Below are 17434 nucleotides of genomic sequence, written 5' to 3'. Positions count from 1 at the left end.
AGAACCCAAATTGTCATCCATTTTTTTAAAGTTATTTTTAATTTAATCCTTAACAAATTTTTACCCCTTTTTTCCATTAAAATAAAAAAAAATAAAATAAATATAAATATTAAAAAACAAAAATAAAATTAAAACAATTGTTGGGTGTTACATGTAATTCACCGAAACTTTAATTTATGAAAAATATCGAAGTTAGAATAATTTTAGGTAAGTTTGTGTAGTTAAAAGATTAGGGGCAAAGTTTAAAATTAAAAAAAGAGTATAAGACATAATTGAAATTTCAGAAAAGAAAAGAAGATTTTTGAAAAGAAAGAAGAGAGGGTGTCGGGAAGAGATTGATGGTGTTGAGAAGAGAGTTTGAGAGAGAAAAAAGAGTCTTTAGAGAGAGAAAGAGAGAGAGAATACATAGATGAGAAAGAGAGAGTATTTTAAAGAGAGAGACTAGTTTTAGAGAGAGAAATATATAGAGAGAAAAGAGATGAAAGAGAGAAGAGAGAGATAGAGATCAAAATAGACAAAATAAATATATTTGAGATTCATTTCCAAAAGATTACATATATTGGATTTGATTTACAACTAATATTTATAAATATGACATGGTACATGAAATTCTTATCAACTATTATAATTATTTGGATATGAGAATTCTTACTAACCATGTAACTATTTGGGTACATAATTTATCAACCATGGCAACTGTTTAGTTTCTTAACAGTTGGACAGCTTCAAAAGAGGGCGCCAACACCTCTGGGAAGTCTTGGTGAGTCGCCAAATTTTATTAGTGGCTTGAAGCTTTAAATAGGTAGTATTGGATAAGGTGAGTAATAGAGCTCAACAGACTATCGAAAATAATGACGGAGACAATGACAAAATTGCAAAACTGATAACTTCCATATTGAAAGGGGTTTTGATGTCGAGGTTACTCTCTTTAGAGCATAAGGATTCTTTCCTGCGCACACCATAGAAGAACCACGAGTTAATAGTTATAGTAGAGTGAAGAAAAGAGAAAGAGAGAGAGAGAGAGATGGAATAAAGAGAAAAAAGTCATAGAAGATTTAAGAAGTCGATTTATGTTGAAGAAAAAATAATTTTTTAATAATTAATTTTTTTAAATCAATCTAAACGAGTTCCTATATAAATTATTTTAGTATTATATTAGATATCATGTGATATTTAACTTTTAATTAGACTAATTAAAAATTGTCTAATATAAATAAATTTAGTATGTAATATTAAATTAACAACATTAGCAGATAAAAATAGAGAGAAATTAAAGTGAAATTTTTTTAAAATATAAAAATTAGTTTCACACAAAATTGAAGTAGAAAAACAAAATTCAACAAAAATAAATAATATAGCGACGGAATTGTCATTTTAGCCTTCAGTCTCTCCATTTGTTTCTCCCTAGTTCCTTTGCACCCAAACAGCCCTGAACACCCGCAATCAGCAGAGCCCACCCTTCCCGACTTCTCCATTTCCAAATCGCTTCTCTCTCTCTCTCTCACCCCTCCTGTATCTCTTTACTCGATTGGTAAGTATGTTTTTCGGAATCTTTCCGGCTCCTATTTTAGAGTTCTCTTTTCTTGTTTTGGGACTTGTTTACTATGATCTAGATGCTATTAATGAGGCGATGAATTTTTGCTCGTCGGATTGGTTTGTTTAGCAACATTCGTTTTTCTTATTAGTTCATTGTTGTTTATTTGAGGATGCATGGATGAATGGGGATTTTGATGTTTTCCTTCTTCAGCTCCTCTCAAACCCCAAAACTAAACACTGCATCATTTTTGTGTTTTTTTTGTTGGGTTTCTTTATCCGCTTCATTATTTCACAGAATCTGGATATTTAATTGGGATACAGGCATAGTTATTTTATTGCTAGGATGTGTTTGGCTTTTACGAGTAAAATGGAAGAAACGGGAACAAATGAAAAGGCGGAGGTGGGATTTGAATCGGACCGTCTTTGCTCTCTCTAAGTTGATTCTTGTGAGATTTAGTAGTTGGCCGCTTGTTGAAGCTGATGAAGATAATTCTCATTTTTGTTCTTGGACGCTTTCGGTGGTGGATTTGTATACGGTTTGTTTGAAGTTGATCACTGCGTCACTTTAAATTTCAAGGAACATATCTCTTATATGTTTTTCGTTATCTCTAGGAAGTAGGAATACAGCCTCAGTTGCCATAGAATTTGATGGGTTCTCCATGTATGGTGAGCTGTGATTTGCTGGGATCAATCTGAGATGGATTCACGATGACACTCTCTGTTGTCATTTAACACAAAATTTTATCCCAATATGTTTACTATTTAGGTAAAAAAGTAAGGTATTCTTTCTAACAACTTGGGCCTTCCAAGGAAATAAGCATAATAATGAATCAAATTTTCTCCTGTATGTCATATAATTTAAATAAGCATGTTATGGACGAATTTGAGATTTGAGATATTAGGGGACCAATTAATTATGCTTCTTTGTGTTTGTTATTTTGTATTTATTTACAGGATTTACAATCAACCAGCATGGCAGCAAAAATAGCTGCAAGGTATGTGTCTCGAAGGTTGTCAAGCAGTGGCAAAATACTTAGCGAGGAGGAAAAGGCTGCTGAAAATGTGTACATCAAGGTAGTGTAGATTCTTATGTTGGCGTCAGATTAAAGGACATTTTTTTTCTTCTATTTATTTGTTCTTCAATTTATCTTTCTAATTATTCTCTTGGTTCTTGCCTTCTTTTGACATCTAATGATTTGACCGTCTATCTTTTTAAGAATACTTACTTTGTGAGTTTTGCTATCCAATCAAGTCAGTTCTATTGATTTTCATTTTTTTTGCATGCTCTAGTGAAAATACATTTTTGAACATTGTTTAAAATAAAGCTGGAGCTAAAGATTGGTGATTTGGAGGTGTTTATCAGGTGCAACATGTAACAATTTAATCACTTCATGGAACTTGATGGTTTGAGCTTACTATAAAACCTGGTTCAAGTTACTGTTGTTTCAATTTTTCCTGGAAATATAATAGTATAAACTTGTACTGAATTTCGTTTTTCTTTTATTCTTCATTAATTCCTGATACAAGGCTATTAATCAATGGATGAATTGCACAAGTTTCTACTCTGGGGGTTCTTACTTTCTCCCAGCATTAGGCCCAAATGCTTGTGATTTCAGATATGCATGATTATATAAAATCTGAAGACAATTATGAATGCAATGAACATGACCAACTCTTTCTTGAAGCTAATCAATGGTTCTTAATTGTCACCGCCCTGTTCTCTATTAATAGTTACTATTACTCATAAACAATTAGGTTTTGCTTGTATTAGCCTTTGAGACCATGCAACAGCTTTAGTTAAAGTTTGCTGTATAAAATTCTTGTATTCTATGGTACCTATCTATTTTTTCTAATGTTGTTTTAATAAAAAATTATATTTCAGAAAATTGAGCAAGAGAAACTGGAGAAGCTTGCACGCAAGGTGAGACAAGCTGCAACAGTATATATTTTTGTTATGCTTTAGTTCCTAATACATAATTTAGTCATTAACCTTAAAACATTTTCACTCTTATCTCCTGATGTGTGGATTTCATGATTTTCAACTATTGTAAGGAAACTGTTCTGTGATTTCACTTAAGTTAGTTGAGAACTCTAATAGTGAGAATAAGATGGCAAAAGCATGGATGCACATGCATATCAATGCATACAAGAGCTTGTAGAATTAGACAGGATTTAGCCAAACTCCTTATTTGAGTGCTTGGAAGTGACTTTTTTGAATTTAGTCCTCATGCATCAATGGTTTTTCTTGTACCTACTTGGCAACTTTCTCCCTTGCGTGTGTAAGTTAGTCCTCATGTATCAATGGTTTTTCTTTTACTTAGTTGGCAATTTTCTCTCAAGCGTGTGTAATTTGGTTATGGTAGTTTTGAAACAAAATGTGGTTGTTCCAAAGATTTACCTAGGTGACATGTATGAAGTTGGTGGTTCTTGTGCTTTAGAAAATGATGGATTATTTACTTAATTCTTCTCCCATAGTTGTTAACTTCTGTAAAAAAACATGTTTATGTGGCTAGCTTTTTGTGTCTGTTTGATGTAGGACAAATACGGTTGATTTATCTAATCAAGGATTTGGGGATGAAAAACCTATATATCACATATAGAGTTTCTAGACATCACTTTTTAAGAAGTCTTAAGTATCATGTTTAAGAATTTGATTGCATCATATAACTAGAAAATTGAAAAAATCTGAAAATATATTGTTGAATACTTGAATGCTCCTCTCAAGAGGTTATGGTCATATTTATAGAGTGCTAATTAGGTTTTTCCCAATCAGATTAGGAAGTACCAAAATAGAAATACTACTTCTAACAAAATAGGAATACTAATATTAAAAAAGATTAGCAATACTAATCATAATACAAATAGAAAATTATTAGAGCAAATAGAAAAATTAAATATTAGAAATAATAAAATGCTAAAGTCACTAAAATTATAGTAGTACATATAATAGTGTTACATTTAAAAGAATTAAAATTTCTAATCTATTTAGGTATCAATCATTTTGCATCATTTTTTTTTGTTGGAGAAAACTCATCCACAAGTTTGAAGTGGCAAATGATATAAAAGCTTGATCTTCGAGTTTCCTTATGAAAATTTAACGAACTTTACATGTGGTCATTTTCTTTAATAGCAAATATGATAGAAATATGTAATTGTATAAGGGTGCGAAACCCTGATAGTAGGATGAAATCAACATGTTGACAAATTTACACTTCAATTTCATCCTTGTACTAAATATTTTTAGACCCAGTTATTGGCGTAGGTTTCTCCTAAATTAAAGATAAGTGGATTTATACTTTTGGTTCTATTTTGTTAAGTCATGACATCAAAGATTAGGATAATTTTGGTTGGGTCATGGACTACTTAATAGAATTGTAATATATACTTTGTACATGGGCGGTACCCCCATGGTATCTTTGTGAATAATATTTCTTGTTTGATATTTCAAAAAAAAATTTGGCATAGATTTCTCCTTACATTAAACTTCCATAGAACTTTCTATTGCAATGAAACATCTTGAATAACCATAAGATCTTTAATCTTAGGGAGACATGATATTTCTTCTCGTTTCTCAACTTTGAAAGGGCCCTCTTTATCTTCTTTGTTGGCTGTAAGTGGCTTTGGATATTTATATTTATTCATCTCTTTTATGGTTAGAGACTTTAAGATTACATCCTTTATGTCGAATATAAAATGATAAGCGTTAGTAGTCTCATCATACTGAACATTTCGATCATAAAACGAAGGTTGGCCTAGAAAAATATGTGTGAACACCAAAGAAACTTTATTCAACAAGATTGGATCATTGTAAGTACTATACGAATAAAAACAAGACTTTGTTGAGTTACCAAAATGCTCGGATTATCCATCGAAGTTAATCTATATGGTCAGGGATGCAAATGCATATAAAGATTGACCCATTTAACTGTGGATCAAACAAGATTTTTGCAACATAGTTCATGAATGACAAGTTTCTTATATTTCTTTTGACAATAGGCTATGGTTTGTAAATATGCGAATGCTTAGGTTTTTTTTTTCTTTTGTTTTGGGGGGGGAGGTGTGATTTTCTGTTTTGGTTTTTTCCATGATTGGTTTGGGGTTAGGATTTTGAGAGGTTGGGTGTAGGATTCTTTTAGTTCAGATATGAAATTGATGTAAGACAAATAGGGTTAATTTGTCCAATTAAGGATTTGGGAGAAAGAACCTAAACATTAAACCTAGGATTTCGTAGACGTCACATTTAAGAAGTCTTAAATATCATGCTTAAACATTTGATTGTATCTCACGATAAGAGAATTGAGAGAATCTCAAAATATATTATTGAATACTTGAGTGCTCTTCTCAAGTGGTAACAATCATATTTGTAGAGTGCTAAGCATGTCTTTCTCAGGTAGATTAGGAAATACAAATACTAGTACAAGAGTACTGCTTCGAACAAATTAGAAATACTAATATTAAAAAGATTAGGAACACTAATTCTCGTACAAATAAGCAATGTTAAAATAAATACGAAAACTAAATACTAAAGAAGAGTAAAATCTTAAAATTACTAAAACTATAATAATAGACTCCTAAATAGTATAATAGTTTTACATTTAATAGAATTAAAATTTCAAATCTATTTAGACATAACTCATTCTGCATCACTGTGATTCCTCTATGACAAGAAGATACACGAGTACTGTGACATCTATTTGATGTAGCACAAAACATTAGAATAGAAAACAACAAAAGAAAAGGAAAAATTCACAAGCCTAGGATCTAAGATACAATTATAATCCAAAGATTGTCCTAAGCTCAATCATCTGGTTGTTAAGGATTTATTCAATGAGAGAATACCAGTTTAATCTTATTAACAAGTAATGTGAAAGACAATAGACTATCACCTATATATTTACAGGGTATTTTGACACCCTATTACATCTAGCATACTAAATAAAAAAGAATCTAATTTTAGGGGTAAAGGGCATTGTTACTTGTGTGTATGACCGCAACTTTCCTCTTTCTTTTTAGAGGAACTCTCTTGTCTCTGGTTTCTTTAACCCTTTCTGGTGTATTTTTGGGGTGACTTCTAATGCTTGTAGTTTTTCTTGTGACAAAATAGATGGGTTTAGGAGTATTCATCTAGGATTGAAAGCTAAAACTGAATTACGGGAAACATGTGGACTGAAGACTGGACCAGTTCGGTCTGGACGATGTGGACTGAGATACCCATAATACCACACTTCAAATTAAAGTGGATGTTCACAATTACTATTAATTAGCCTTGACTTTTGGCATATATGTATAGATATCTCTATCCACCAGCCTTGAAGATATATAATTTATGTTTATAAACACACAGACTCATATACACTAGCAACTTATAATTATTGAGTTGCATGTTAAATATGCTTTAATTATTACACAAACATTCTCATGAATCAGATGTTTTTACAAACACCCACCTATTTTTCTTCTATTGCCAAAGATGAACTAAAGGAGAAGTGTTGCTGAAGTCTGAAGATGTTGCTGGTGGCGGTGGAGGCTGGAGGTTGAAGTCTTGAACCTGCCAAAGAAGCTGAAGAAGAAGCTGGAGGCTGGCGGTGGAGTGAAGGAAGAAGAAGAAGAAGCTGAAGTGGCGCCAAGGTTTGATTTTAGGATTCAGGCTTCATCTGCCAATTTGTGGGCCTGGGTTGAAAATGAGATGGACTGCGTTGGAGGTCATTTTCTGGTTGAAACATGGTTAATTTTTGTGGCTGCAATTGCAACCCATTTTGGAGGCTGATATTTTTTTAAATGTTTGGGTTTTCATTCCATCCTTTATAGGATTAAGGGTGATTAACTATGTTTGATCTGGTTCTGTCTAATCAGTCCAGTTCAGACTGAGATTTGGGAATCCTAGGTGTGTCTAGGGTTACTTCCACTATTAGAGGTTTCAACACTTTCATACAGGATCATGAGCTAAGAGACCTTTCATTGTCGAACACACAATTTACTTGGTTTTTTAATGGGGGTAGAATGGTTTCTCCCCACATCAATTATTTTTTAGTGTCCAATAGCTTGGAGGATGGTTTTCCTAACTTGCTCGAGAGGTTTTCCCCTATCCTGTTTTATATTATCTTCCCACAATTTTCCCAGTGTTTGAATTAGGGTTCTACTTCCTTGTCCTATTTCATATTATTTTTGCAACAATATGAAGCAGTGTTGGCTGGATGTCAAGATTGAAGGTTGGAGGGGTTTACATATTGAGAAAGCTTCTGAAGATTTTGAGAGTAGGAAAAATCTTTCCTTTTTTCATCTTATTACATCAATGATTTGTGCCTCATTTTATAGACAAAACAGAAGGAAAAAACAAATTAACAACCTTCCTTACTAAATGACAGCTATCATTCTGTTATTGTGCCTGATTGTTTAACAAGAATAAATAACAGAAAGCAGTAGCAGTAAATATAAGTTATTCTTAATATTTCTACACTTCCCCTCAATATAGGTTACATAAATGTTGAGTAAGCCTAGATTGGATATCAATTCGTTGAAGGGTTTTTTGAGAAGTGTTTTTGTTAAAATATCTGCAGTTTGCTGACTAGTAGGAATATGGAGTATTGTAATAGTTTGATATTCAATCTTCTCTCTGATGAAGTGCCGATCTATCTCCACGTGTTTAGTTCGATCATGATGTACAGGATTTTTAGATATGCTGATTATTAATTGATTGTCGCATCATACTTTCATGAGAGTAGTAACCAAGAATTTTATTTCCATTAGAATCCTTTTTAACCAAACCCCCTCACATATTCTATGAGCAAGTGACCGAAGTTCAGCTTCTGCATTACTTCGTGACAGAACAGATTGTTTCTTGCTCCGCCAAGTGAATAAGTTTTCCCAAATATAAGTACAGTGCCCAGATGTTGTCAGTTACAGAACCCGCCCAATCGGCATCTGTGTAGATTTCAATATTTCTGTTTATTGTTTTTTAGAAAAATAGTCCTTGTCCTGTAGTCTTCTTAAGGTATTTTAGGATCCGATACACTATATTCATATGATCATCAGTAAGTTGATTCATAAACTGACTTGCAGTACTAACAGTAAAACTGATATCAGGTCTAATATGAGCGAGATAAATAAGTTTGACCACAAATTTCTGATATCTTTCTTTATCAACTGGCTTGCCATTGGTTTTAAATCCAACTTTTGTAGTCGTTTCCATGGGTGTTTTTGCTGGTTTACACCCAAGTATCCCTGTTTCTTTCAGTAGGTCAAGAAAATATTTCCGTTGTAACACATATATTCCATTTTTAGAATGAGCAAATTCCATTATCAGAAAATACCTGAGTGCTCCAAGATTTTTATCTCAAACTCCGTGGCAAGAAAAATTTTAAGTTTCTGAATTTCCTCTATGTTATCACCTGTTAAAATAATATCATCAACATAAACAATTGGGATCGTTTTCTTACCAGAGGCACTATTCTTGACAAATAAAGTATGATCAGATTGACACTGCTTATAGCCCATATGTTTGATAGCTTTGATGAATCTGTCAAACCAAACTCTCGGAGATTGTTTTAAACCATAAAGTGTCTTTCTAAGTTTGCACACTTTGTGAGATTCATATGTGGTCTCAAGGCTCGAGGGACTTCCATATATATCTCTTCTTCTAAATCACCATTGAGAAATACATTCTTTACATCAAGTTGACAGAGAGACCAATTAAGATTAGAAACAAGAGAGAGTAATACCCGAATAGTGTTGTGCTTAGCCACTGGGGCAAATGTTTCCTGATAGTCTATCCCGTAGGACTGATTGAAGCTTTTAGCCACTAGACAGTTTTGTACCGATTCACACTTCCATCAGGATTGTGTTTTGTAGTGAATACCCATTTGCACCCTACTTTATGGTTTTCAAGTGGAAGTTCTGTCAGTTCCCAAGTCTTATTCTTTTCTAGAGCCTTTATCTCTTCTTGAATAGCACCTCTCCACTCTGGTAGTGCAAGGGCTTCATGAATTGTTTTAGGTTCAGTGGAACTGCCTTCAAGCTTACTTACATATGCATGATACTTTGAAGACAGGTTGCTAAATGAAACATAATCCTGTATAGGGTGTCTAGTACAAGATCGAGTTCTTTTCCGCAAGACAATAGGTAACTCAATATCATAGTCTGTAATGGTAACAGTATCAGAAATTGTGTCTGAAAACTCATTACCTGATGTGTCCTTATTGCTCGGAATTGGAATAGACTCATGGCAATGTGTAGTTGGTTCAGAATCTTCATCAACAGGAGTTTTGTTTCTCCTATTATAGACACGTAACTCTTTGTTAATAGTTGTAGGTACAGGTTCAGGTTCAAACTCTTTGATATTGGTTTCAGAAAAATTTGAGGACTCGGGAATAGTGTGGGGAAGAGAGGTGAGAGGTGGTGTACTTATATCCCATATTTGATATTCCTGATTAATACTATTCCCTTGAATATCAGTAGTGGGATAGAATGACTGTTTTTCAAATAAAGTAACATCCATAGTGTTGTAGAAACGACGAATCCTGAGACAAAAACATTTGTATTCTTTTTTATTTGGTGAATATTCAACAAAAACACATTTAATGGTCATTGGGTCAAGTTTACCCTTGAAGTGAGTATGAACATGGACATATACTGAACAATCGAAAACTTTGTAGTGAAGGGTATGAAGGATATTAGATTGTGGAAAGACCTTTAAGAGTGTATCATAGGGTGTTCGAAATGCGAGAGTTCAGGAGGGCATGCGGTTTATCAAGTATGCAGCAGTGAGAACATCCTCTCCCCAAAGAAATTTTGGAATGTGGGTAGTGAGCATGATTGATCGGGCTACTTCAAGAATGTGTTTATTTTTTTGTTCGGTTATGCCATTTTGTTGTGGGGTATTAACATAGGAATTTTAATGAATAATGCCATGGTCAGAAAAATATTGTCTCAAAGTGGTTTCAAAGTATTCACACCCATTGTTTGATCTCAATATTTGAATTTTAGTGTGAAATTGATTTTGAATCATAGTGTGAAATTTTTGAAAAATTTGGTCAATTTCAGATTTTTTTTTTCATGAGAAAGATCCAAGTGATTTTAGTGTGGTCATCAACAAAAGATATAAACTACTTTGTCCCGGTGATATTAGTAACCGGAGAGGGACCCCATACATCACTATGGATTAATGAAAAAGATTCTGTGGGTTTATAAACTAAACTGGAAAATGAAGTTCGAATATGTTTGGATAGTTGACATACTTCGTATTGAAAGTAAATTGGATTTTTATTTCGAAATAAAGTAAGAAATAGTTTTTTCAAATACAAGAAATTAGGATGTCTTAAACGGTAATGCCATAACATGATGGAGCTTCCCTATTTAAATTATTTACAGATTCAGAATTTGTACGTACTGTATGATGAGTTTGTCTACTAAGAGAAGAGTTGTCAGCTTGTAGTAGATAAAGACCCGAATTCATACTAGCATTGCCAATCGTCTTTCCCGAGTTCAAGTCCTGCAATTCACACAGTTTAGAGTTAAATGTAGCTACACAATTCAAGTCCTGTGATAGTTTACTTATTGACAGGAGATTGCAATCTAAATTTGGAACGTATAGCACATAATACAAAATTAACTTGGGTGACAGTGCGATTATTCTTATTCCTTCGACTTGGGAACTGGAGTCATCAGCAATTTTAACTGAGAATCTACCTCTGCACTTACTGTACTCCTTAAATAGTGAGATATCCTCGATCATATGGTCGGAAGTACCCGAGTCAATAATCTACATGCCCTTTTTAGAGGAATAAGTTGAGAGATTAGAAAAATTACCTTTGTGAGCTGTGGAAGCATTACCAAGAACCATATTGGGAGAAAACATTTTCTGGAGGAGGCTGATCTGTTCAAGACTAAATAGAGGACTTTCTATAGGAACGGTTGTAGCTGATTCCTCCTCAGTTGAGACAAAATTGCCCCGATGAGTCTCCTGCTTTGGTGTCTTCTTTTCAGCTGGCTTCCCGTGAAGCTTCCAGCATCTTCCACGAACGTGCCCAGGTCTTTTACAGTATTCGCACCATGGCCGTCCCTTACGCTCAGTCACCTGGCTTGTGAGAGCTACACCAGTCTCGGGTGAGAGAGAACTGCTTTCAATAAGGTTAGGGCTGAGTTGCGATTTACCCATCATCACCTTCTTCCTACTTTCTTCGCGTCGCACCTCAGAGAACACCTCTTTAATGTTCGGGAGAGGTTTGGTTCCAAGAATGCATCCTCTTACCTTGTCGAGGTATTTGTTCAGTCCGAAAAGGAATTTGAATATTTGTTTCTGTTCCACGATGTTTCGGAATCTCCTGGCATCCTCGGGACAGCTCCAAGCATGTTCCTCAAAAGCGTCAAGCTGCTGCCATTTTCGGATTAGGAAATTGTAATATTGAGTTACCGTCTTTTCTCCTTGGCGCAAGTCGTGAAGACTTGCTTCGACTTCGAAGATGGCAGAAGTATTGTCACGAGTGGAGTAAAACTCACAAGTTGCGACCTAGATATCGTGCGCAGTCTCATAAAGGAGAAAATTTTCTTCAATCTCGGTGGTCATTGAGTTCACCAACCAAGATATAATAAGATTGTTCTCTACTTTCTATGCCCGAGCATTTGGATCATTCGCCAGAGGTGGTGAGAGCTCTCCAGTGAGGTATTCATTCCGGCCATTCCCTCGGATGAACAGTAACACCAAGGACGACCATTGTAGATAGTTATTGCCATTTAGTCGATGGCCAGTAACGAAAGAAGGAGTCGGATCAATGAGAGTATGGCTTTCAGACACCGGAAGATAGAAGCCCGAAAGGACTTAGGGCGGAGAAGAAGTCTGTTCATCCATTGCCTATTGAATGCAAGAGGGATGCTGAAGAATTTGGATCAGGTAAGCTCTGATACCATGAAGATTTTGAGAGTAGGAAAAATCTTCCCTTTTTTCATCTTATTACATTAATGATTTGTGTCTCAATTTATAGGCAAAACAGAAGGAAAGAACAAATTAATAACCTTCCCTACTAAATGATAGCTAGCATTCTGTTATGGTGCCTGGTTGTCTAACAAAAATAAATAACAGAAAGCAGTAACAGTAAATATAATTTATTCCTAATACTTCTACAGATTCAATTCCTTGAAGCTAAACTTAAGGCACAAAATGAAGAGGTTTTTGGGATTCAGACACCTTGAAGAAAGAGTTGCTAGTGGAGACCTCTTATTTGGATAGGTTGGTTGCACCTAATACCATTTCTGAGGTCAACTTGGTAGAATTAAGTCATTCCTAGAATTAAATGGATTAAGGATGAAGATGTGCTAACTTGGGCCTCTTTTAGAGGGTTTATAATGGGAGAAGATGGAAGAGTTTTATGAAGGAACTGGAAATGGTGTTTTTATGCATGATCTCAGTGACATGGGCACGGGATTGCAGACTTTTATAGAACATTGAATAATGAGGAGAATAGTGATTGACCTTTTATTTGGGTATTAATTGGAGTCCTATTAGGGAGGATAGTGCTAATTGGTTGGAGAATCGTTTCCTTAAGGAAGAGGTGAAGAAAGGCGGGTGGGACGTCTGTATTGACAAGGCTCTTCGGCCAAATGGTTTCTATATTTCCTTCTTCTAGGTGTACTTGGGATTGGGTGACAATTGATTTGATGAGGGTGTGAGGAATTCTATCTTAATGGGATTGTGGGAAGATGTACGAACTCCACCTTCATTAACTTGGTGCCCAAAAAGGACTGGTCTAAAAAATATTGATCTTCGTCCTAGACCTTCGTGACTAGTGTATATAAGATCATTATAAAGGTGCTCTCTTTTAAGATTGAGTTAGGCTTTCGAAGGGCTATATCTATCAATTAGAGTGTCTCTATTGAGGGGGCCTGGGGAGGGGGTTTGGAGGATGGTAGATTCTTGATGCTTCTCTTATTGTGAATGAAGTAGTGGGGGCTATTAATAGGTCTAAATATATTGGGCTGGTTTTAAGTTGGATGTCAAGAAGGCCTATGTTAGAGTCAATTAGTTTTGTTTTTTTCTTTTTTTTTTCTAATACAAGATATGGCTAGAAATGGTTTTGAACAAGTTGGAGGAGGTATATGGGCGGTGCTTATCCATCATGTCTTTTGCAATTACTGTTAATGGTAAACCTCCAACCTGGTTTCAATTTTTTAGGGTTGGTCCTCTCTTTGCATTCCTTTTGATGATGGTGGTTGAGGAGGATAGAATGGGTTCTAAGGAGAGGTTTGGTCAAAGGTCTTTGTATTGAGGAGGATAAAGTGGAGGTTTGCCATCTTCTTTCGTTGATAACCCTGTTATCTTTCTTTTGGGGATTAATGGGGGTGACACTGTTCCCACCTTCAATAATATTCTCACTATTGTGCAGATTTTGAGCATATCTCCTTATGCTATCGAGACTATTGGAACCTTTCCAAACATCCCAACAATGGGATAGCAGGTTATGAACATTAGAATCCTCAGACACATACACTTGCAAATAACAATAACTTGCTGTTATCCCAGCCCTTTCACCAAGCCATTCTGGTAGGTTACGGTTTCCTCTGAAAAAGGTGTTTGCATGGACCGTTATTCTAAATCAATTAAACATTAAGGTGTTGCAGATTTGTAGGCCTGATCGAGCTCTTTCTCCAAATATTTGCGAGAGGGGAAATACATAATAACTTACTCTTTAATATGGCTTGGAAATTGTGGATAAGGTTACTCGATATATTTAGCTTAAATTGGATAACACCTTCCTCTCTGGAGTGTTTCACAAACTCGAATATTGGTGGTGTATTGGTGAGGACAAAAGCTAACTCTTTGTGTCAAGGTGCTCTGTTTGCAGGTTTAGGTTGAAGAGAAATCATCGGATTTTTTAAGATTGATCTTTATCCAATTGAAACTTTATGGGAAAAATTGATGTTTCTTGCCTCCTATGGGAAACGGCTAATGGAAAGTTTCAGATACTTCCATCACTGTCCGTAACAAAATTGAGGGTGAAGAATTTCATGGTCCTTTGGGTGCAGAATGTCTCTTTATTTTGTAATTAATCTTTGTATCAGAGCATTTCTATGAAAGGTTCTAGGAGGATATCTTATCCTTTGCCATTGTAATTTCTCTTTCTTAATCCTATTAATACTTCTAGTATATTTGTGATCTTTTTGTTAACCTTAAGAAGGATTAATGTGAGTGACCCAGAAGTTGGTGATATGGCTGAGGCTATTGGGTGCAATAGGTTGTCTTTGCCCTGCTACTTATTTAGGAGTTCCTTTGTTTTTAGGCGGCTTGACTATAGGAAAAGTGGGTTGTTTTCTTTAGGTGGTAGAGTCGATCTGATTCAGGCTTGCTTATCTAGTATTCCTTTTTACCATCTGTCCTCGTTTACAATGCCTAATGGTGTGGTAGAGAACTTTAAGGTAATTAGGAGGAGATTTTTGTGGTTTGGGAGGGGTGAAGCCTCGAGTGATCACTTAGTGAGATGGATGTGCATTGTCTTGCTAAGCAGGATGGTAGTTGGGAATTTGGCTCTATAAATTTGTCAGTATTGACTAAATGATTTTGGCATATTTCTGCAGGAATCTCAATCTCTTTAGCGTAGAGTGATCAAGAATATTTATGGTATGCATAAAAGTGGATCTATTGCTAGGAATTCGGTTATGTACAAGAGCCCCTGGAAAGTTAGATATCTCAGCTCTATGGTCTTTTTTTAATTCTTTCTAACTGTTTTAGGTGGGGGATGATTCTTTCCTTTTTTTTTTTAAGGTGGGGGATGACTCATGAATCTTGTTTTGGGAGGATAGATGAATAGTTGCCCATTGACCACTTATTTTCCTTGACATTTATTAATTTTCATTAGCCACAATGCCCCTATTCATTTTTTTTTCATACTTAATCATTTGGATGGACATAGCTCATGTAATATACATTTCTTTACAAATCTAAATTATTGTGATCCGTTCATGTTTTCCCTTGTTTACCATACTTGAGTCCCACAACATTTCTCCCAAGGTGGACAACAGAATTTGGCCCCTGGACTCATCGGGTATTTATACCTGTAAATCCTTTTTAGCCATCCTACTTGTAACCTAGTAGTCAAAATGAACATTCTCTCCGGTAATCTGTGGAAGGTGAAAGTTTCTTCAAAGGTAAAGGCTTTTTGCCTAACACTGCTGCTCAGCAAATTTACCACTAGCAATATGTTGCAAGTTTGCTGACTCAACTGTACTCTTTCACTTAATCTATGCCTCATGTACTTTAGAAGGAGTGAGTCCCATATAGCTTGGAAGCATTGGACAAAACTTTTTGATACATTTGCCTTCGTGTGGGTTCCCCTCCCTCTCTAGAAAGCTTTTATGTTCCTTTATAACAGGGTGAGGTGAAAAACGAAGGAAGGAATCTCTAGAGAGGTGCCATTTTTTGCTGGGCTTTGGGTTCTATGGCTGGAGTGAAATGACGGGATCTTCATGGATCATTACTTTGCACTTCAATTACTTTCGGATAGAGTGACATTCTTGCCTTCCTTAGGAGCTAAGATGAATTGTGTTTTGGAGACATTTCTTTTATCTTTGTTATAAAGGAATTGGGGTGCCAATTTGTATTGTTTTTTTCTTCTCTTGATTAGGTTTGGCTCCTCTTTACAAAGAAGACCTTTAGGGGATGTCTTATCATCTAATCTTGTAATGTTTTCCTTCTATTAATAGTACTTCTTTTGATATGTGAAAAAAATAACTAAGTAAGAACCTCAATTAAATTAGTGAACCTACGAAAAGTATAATAATCCTATAGTAATTTGATTGAAAAGTAAGCTATATGGTCCCACTTCACATTTTGTCTGGAATTGTGTGGCTCATGTGTTACGACACTTTTTAACTGGCCAAATTTTGAATGACGGAAGAGGAGGCCCCAAGTAAGTTGATTTTGACTTTGAGCAGAGATTGGGGTAATGCATGATGCTGTGTTTCAAAATATGTGACTAGTGAACTGATTCAGTTGTCAGCCACCATTTGCTAGTTAAAAATGCGATATCATGTGACACTTATCTATTCAACAAATTGACATGAAATTTGTGTTTTAGTTTCTTTGTGACTAACATCATTGGTTATTACTTTCTGTGCTTATCCCTGAAATTTTGCTGAATTGTTTTATTGTCTACAGGGTCCTAAACCGGAAGAAAAAGCAGCTGAAGTTACAGGTGGGTCCTTAAATGATGCCAAGCCGGGTAGCTCCTCATCGTCATCATCAAGAATGTCAACCGATAAGAGCCGTAACTATGCAGTTGTAGCTGGTGCTGTTACTGTCCTTGGTGCTCTGGGATGGTATCTCAAATCTAGTGGAAAGAAAAAACCAGAAGAAGTCCATGACTGAAAGTTAATTTACTTGGATATAGGCAAAGGAAAATGCCTGAATGGTCACTAGTTATTACACAATTTGCTCTCCTGGTTAGCTAGGAATAATGAGAACTTCTACATTGAGCACTGCTGGTTTCCTTTCTTCAGATATATATATCCTTGTTAGATACAAGATTTAAGTTTTGAAGTGATTTTCAGACTACTCTGAGGCTCTTTTAATAAAAAATTCAGTTATGTTTATGTGACTTAATACTTTTGAGTTTTAAAAGATGGGATTGTCGATGTCAACATGAGGCTCTTGCATTTCGAGGTGGGCCGTAATATGGTTATGTCAATGCATTGTTAAAATGCTAAATGTGAAGGATAGAGCTTGACCTTAAAAATCTTAATGTTAGGGCTGCTGATTCGTTGGTAGTGGCATTGTTCTTTTTTTTAAGGGTTTCACGTTCTCGGCTTCTTTTTGAATGGAATTGACCTATTAAAATGCTGGTTAATTTTTTTTTTTTTCCTTTTTGAGCTATCACCCTTTTCATTTTCCTTCTTTCCTTTTCATTTTCTATTT

At 35.1% G+C, this 17434-nt stretch overlaps 1 protein-coding gene across 1 annotated transcript; it reads left to right on the top strand.

Moving 5' to 3' along the window:
- Window positions 1-1366: 1366 nt before the first annotated feature.
- Window positions 1367-17122, top strand: LOC110817275 (copper ion binding protein). The gene is made up of 4 exons (XM_022045734.2): window positions 1367-1531; window positions 2491-2610; window positions 3419-3457; window positions 16679-17122. Exons 2-4 carry the CDS (start codon window positions 2509-2511, stop codon window positions 16886-16888), a joined length of 351 nt encoding a protein of 116 aa, XP_021901426.1. The 5' UTR covers window positions 1367-1531; window positions 2491-2508; the 3' UTR covers window positions 16889-17122.
- The last annotated feature ends 312 nt before the right edge of the window (window positions 17123-17434 follow it).

Source organism: Carica papaya, chromosome 2 (assembly GCF_054855325.1).
Source record: "Carica papaya isolate Zhongbai chromosome 2, ASM5485532v1, whole genome shotgun sequence".
Classification (NCBI taxonomy): domain Eukaryota; kingdom Viridiplantae; phylum Streptophyta; class Magnoliopsida; order Brassicales; family Caricaceae; genus Carica; species Carica papaya.
This window is presented reverse-complemented; position numbering and strand designations above follow the sequence as displayed.

Excerpts from the sequence above, each read along its gene's own strand:
- LOC110817275 (XM_022045734.2), top strand. The coding sequence starts at position 2,509 with ATGGCAGCAAAAATAGCTGCAAGGTATGTGTCTCGAAGGTTGTCAAGC. Across the intron at positions 2,611-3,418 it reads CTGAAAATGTGTACATCAAG|AAAATTGAGCAAGAGAAACT; the intron begins GTAGTGTAGATT and ends ATTATATTTCAG. Across the intron at positions 3,458-16,678 it reads TGGAGAAGCTTGCACGCAAG|GGTCCTAAACCGGAAGAAAA; the intron begins GTGAGACAAGCT and ends TATTGTCTACAG.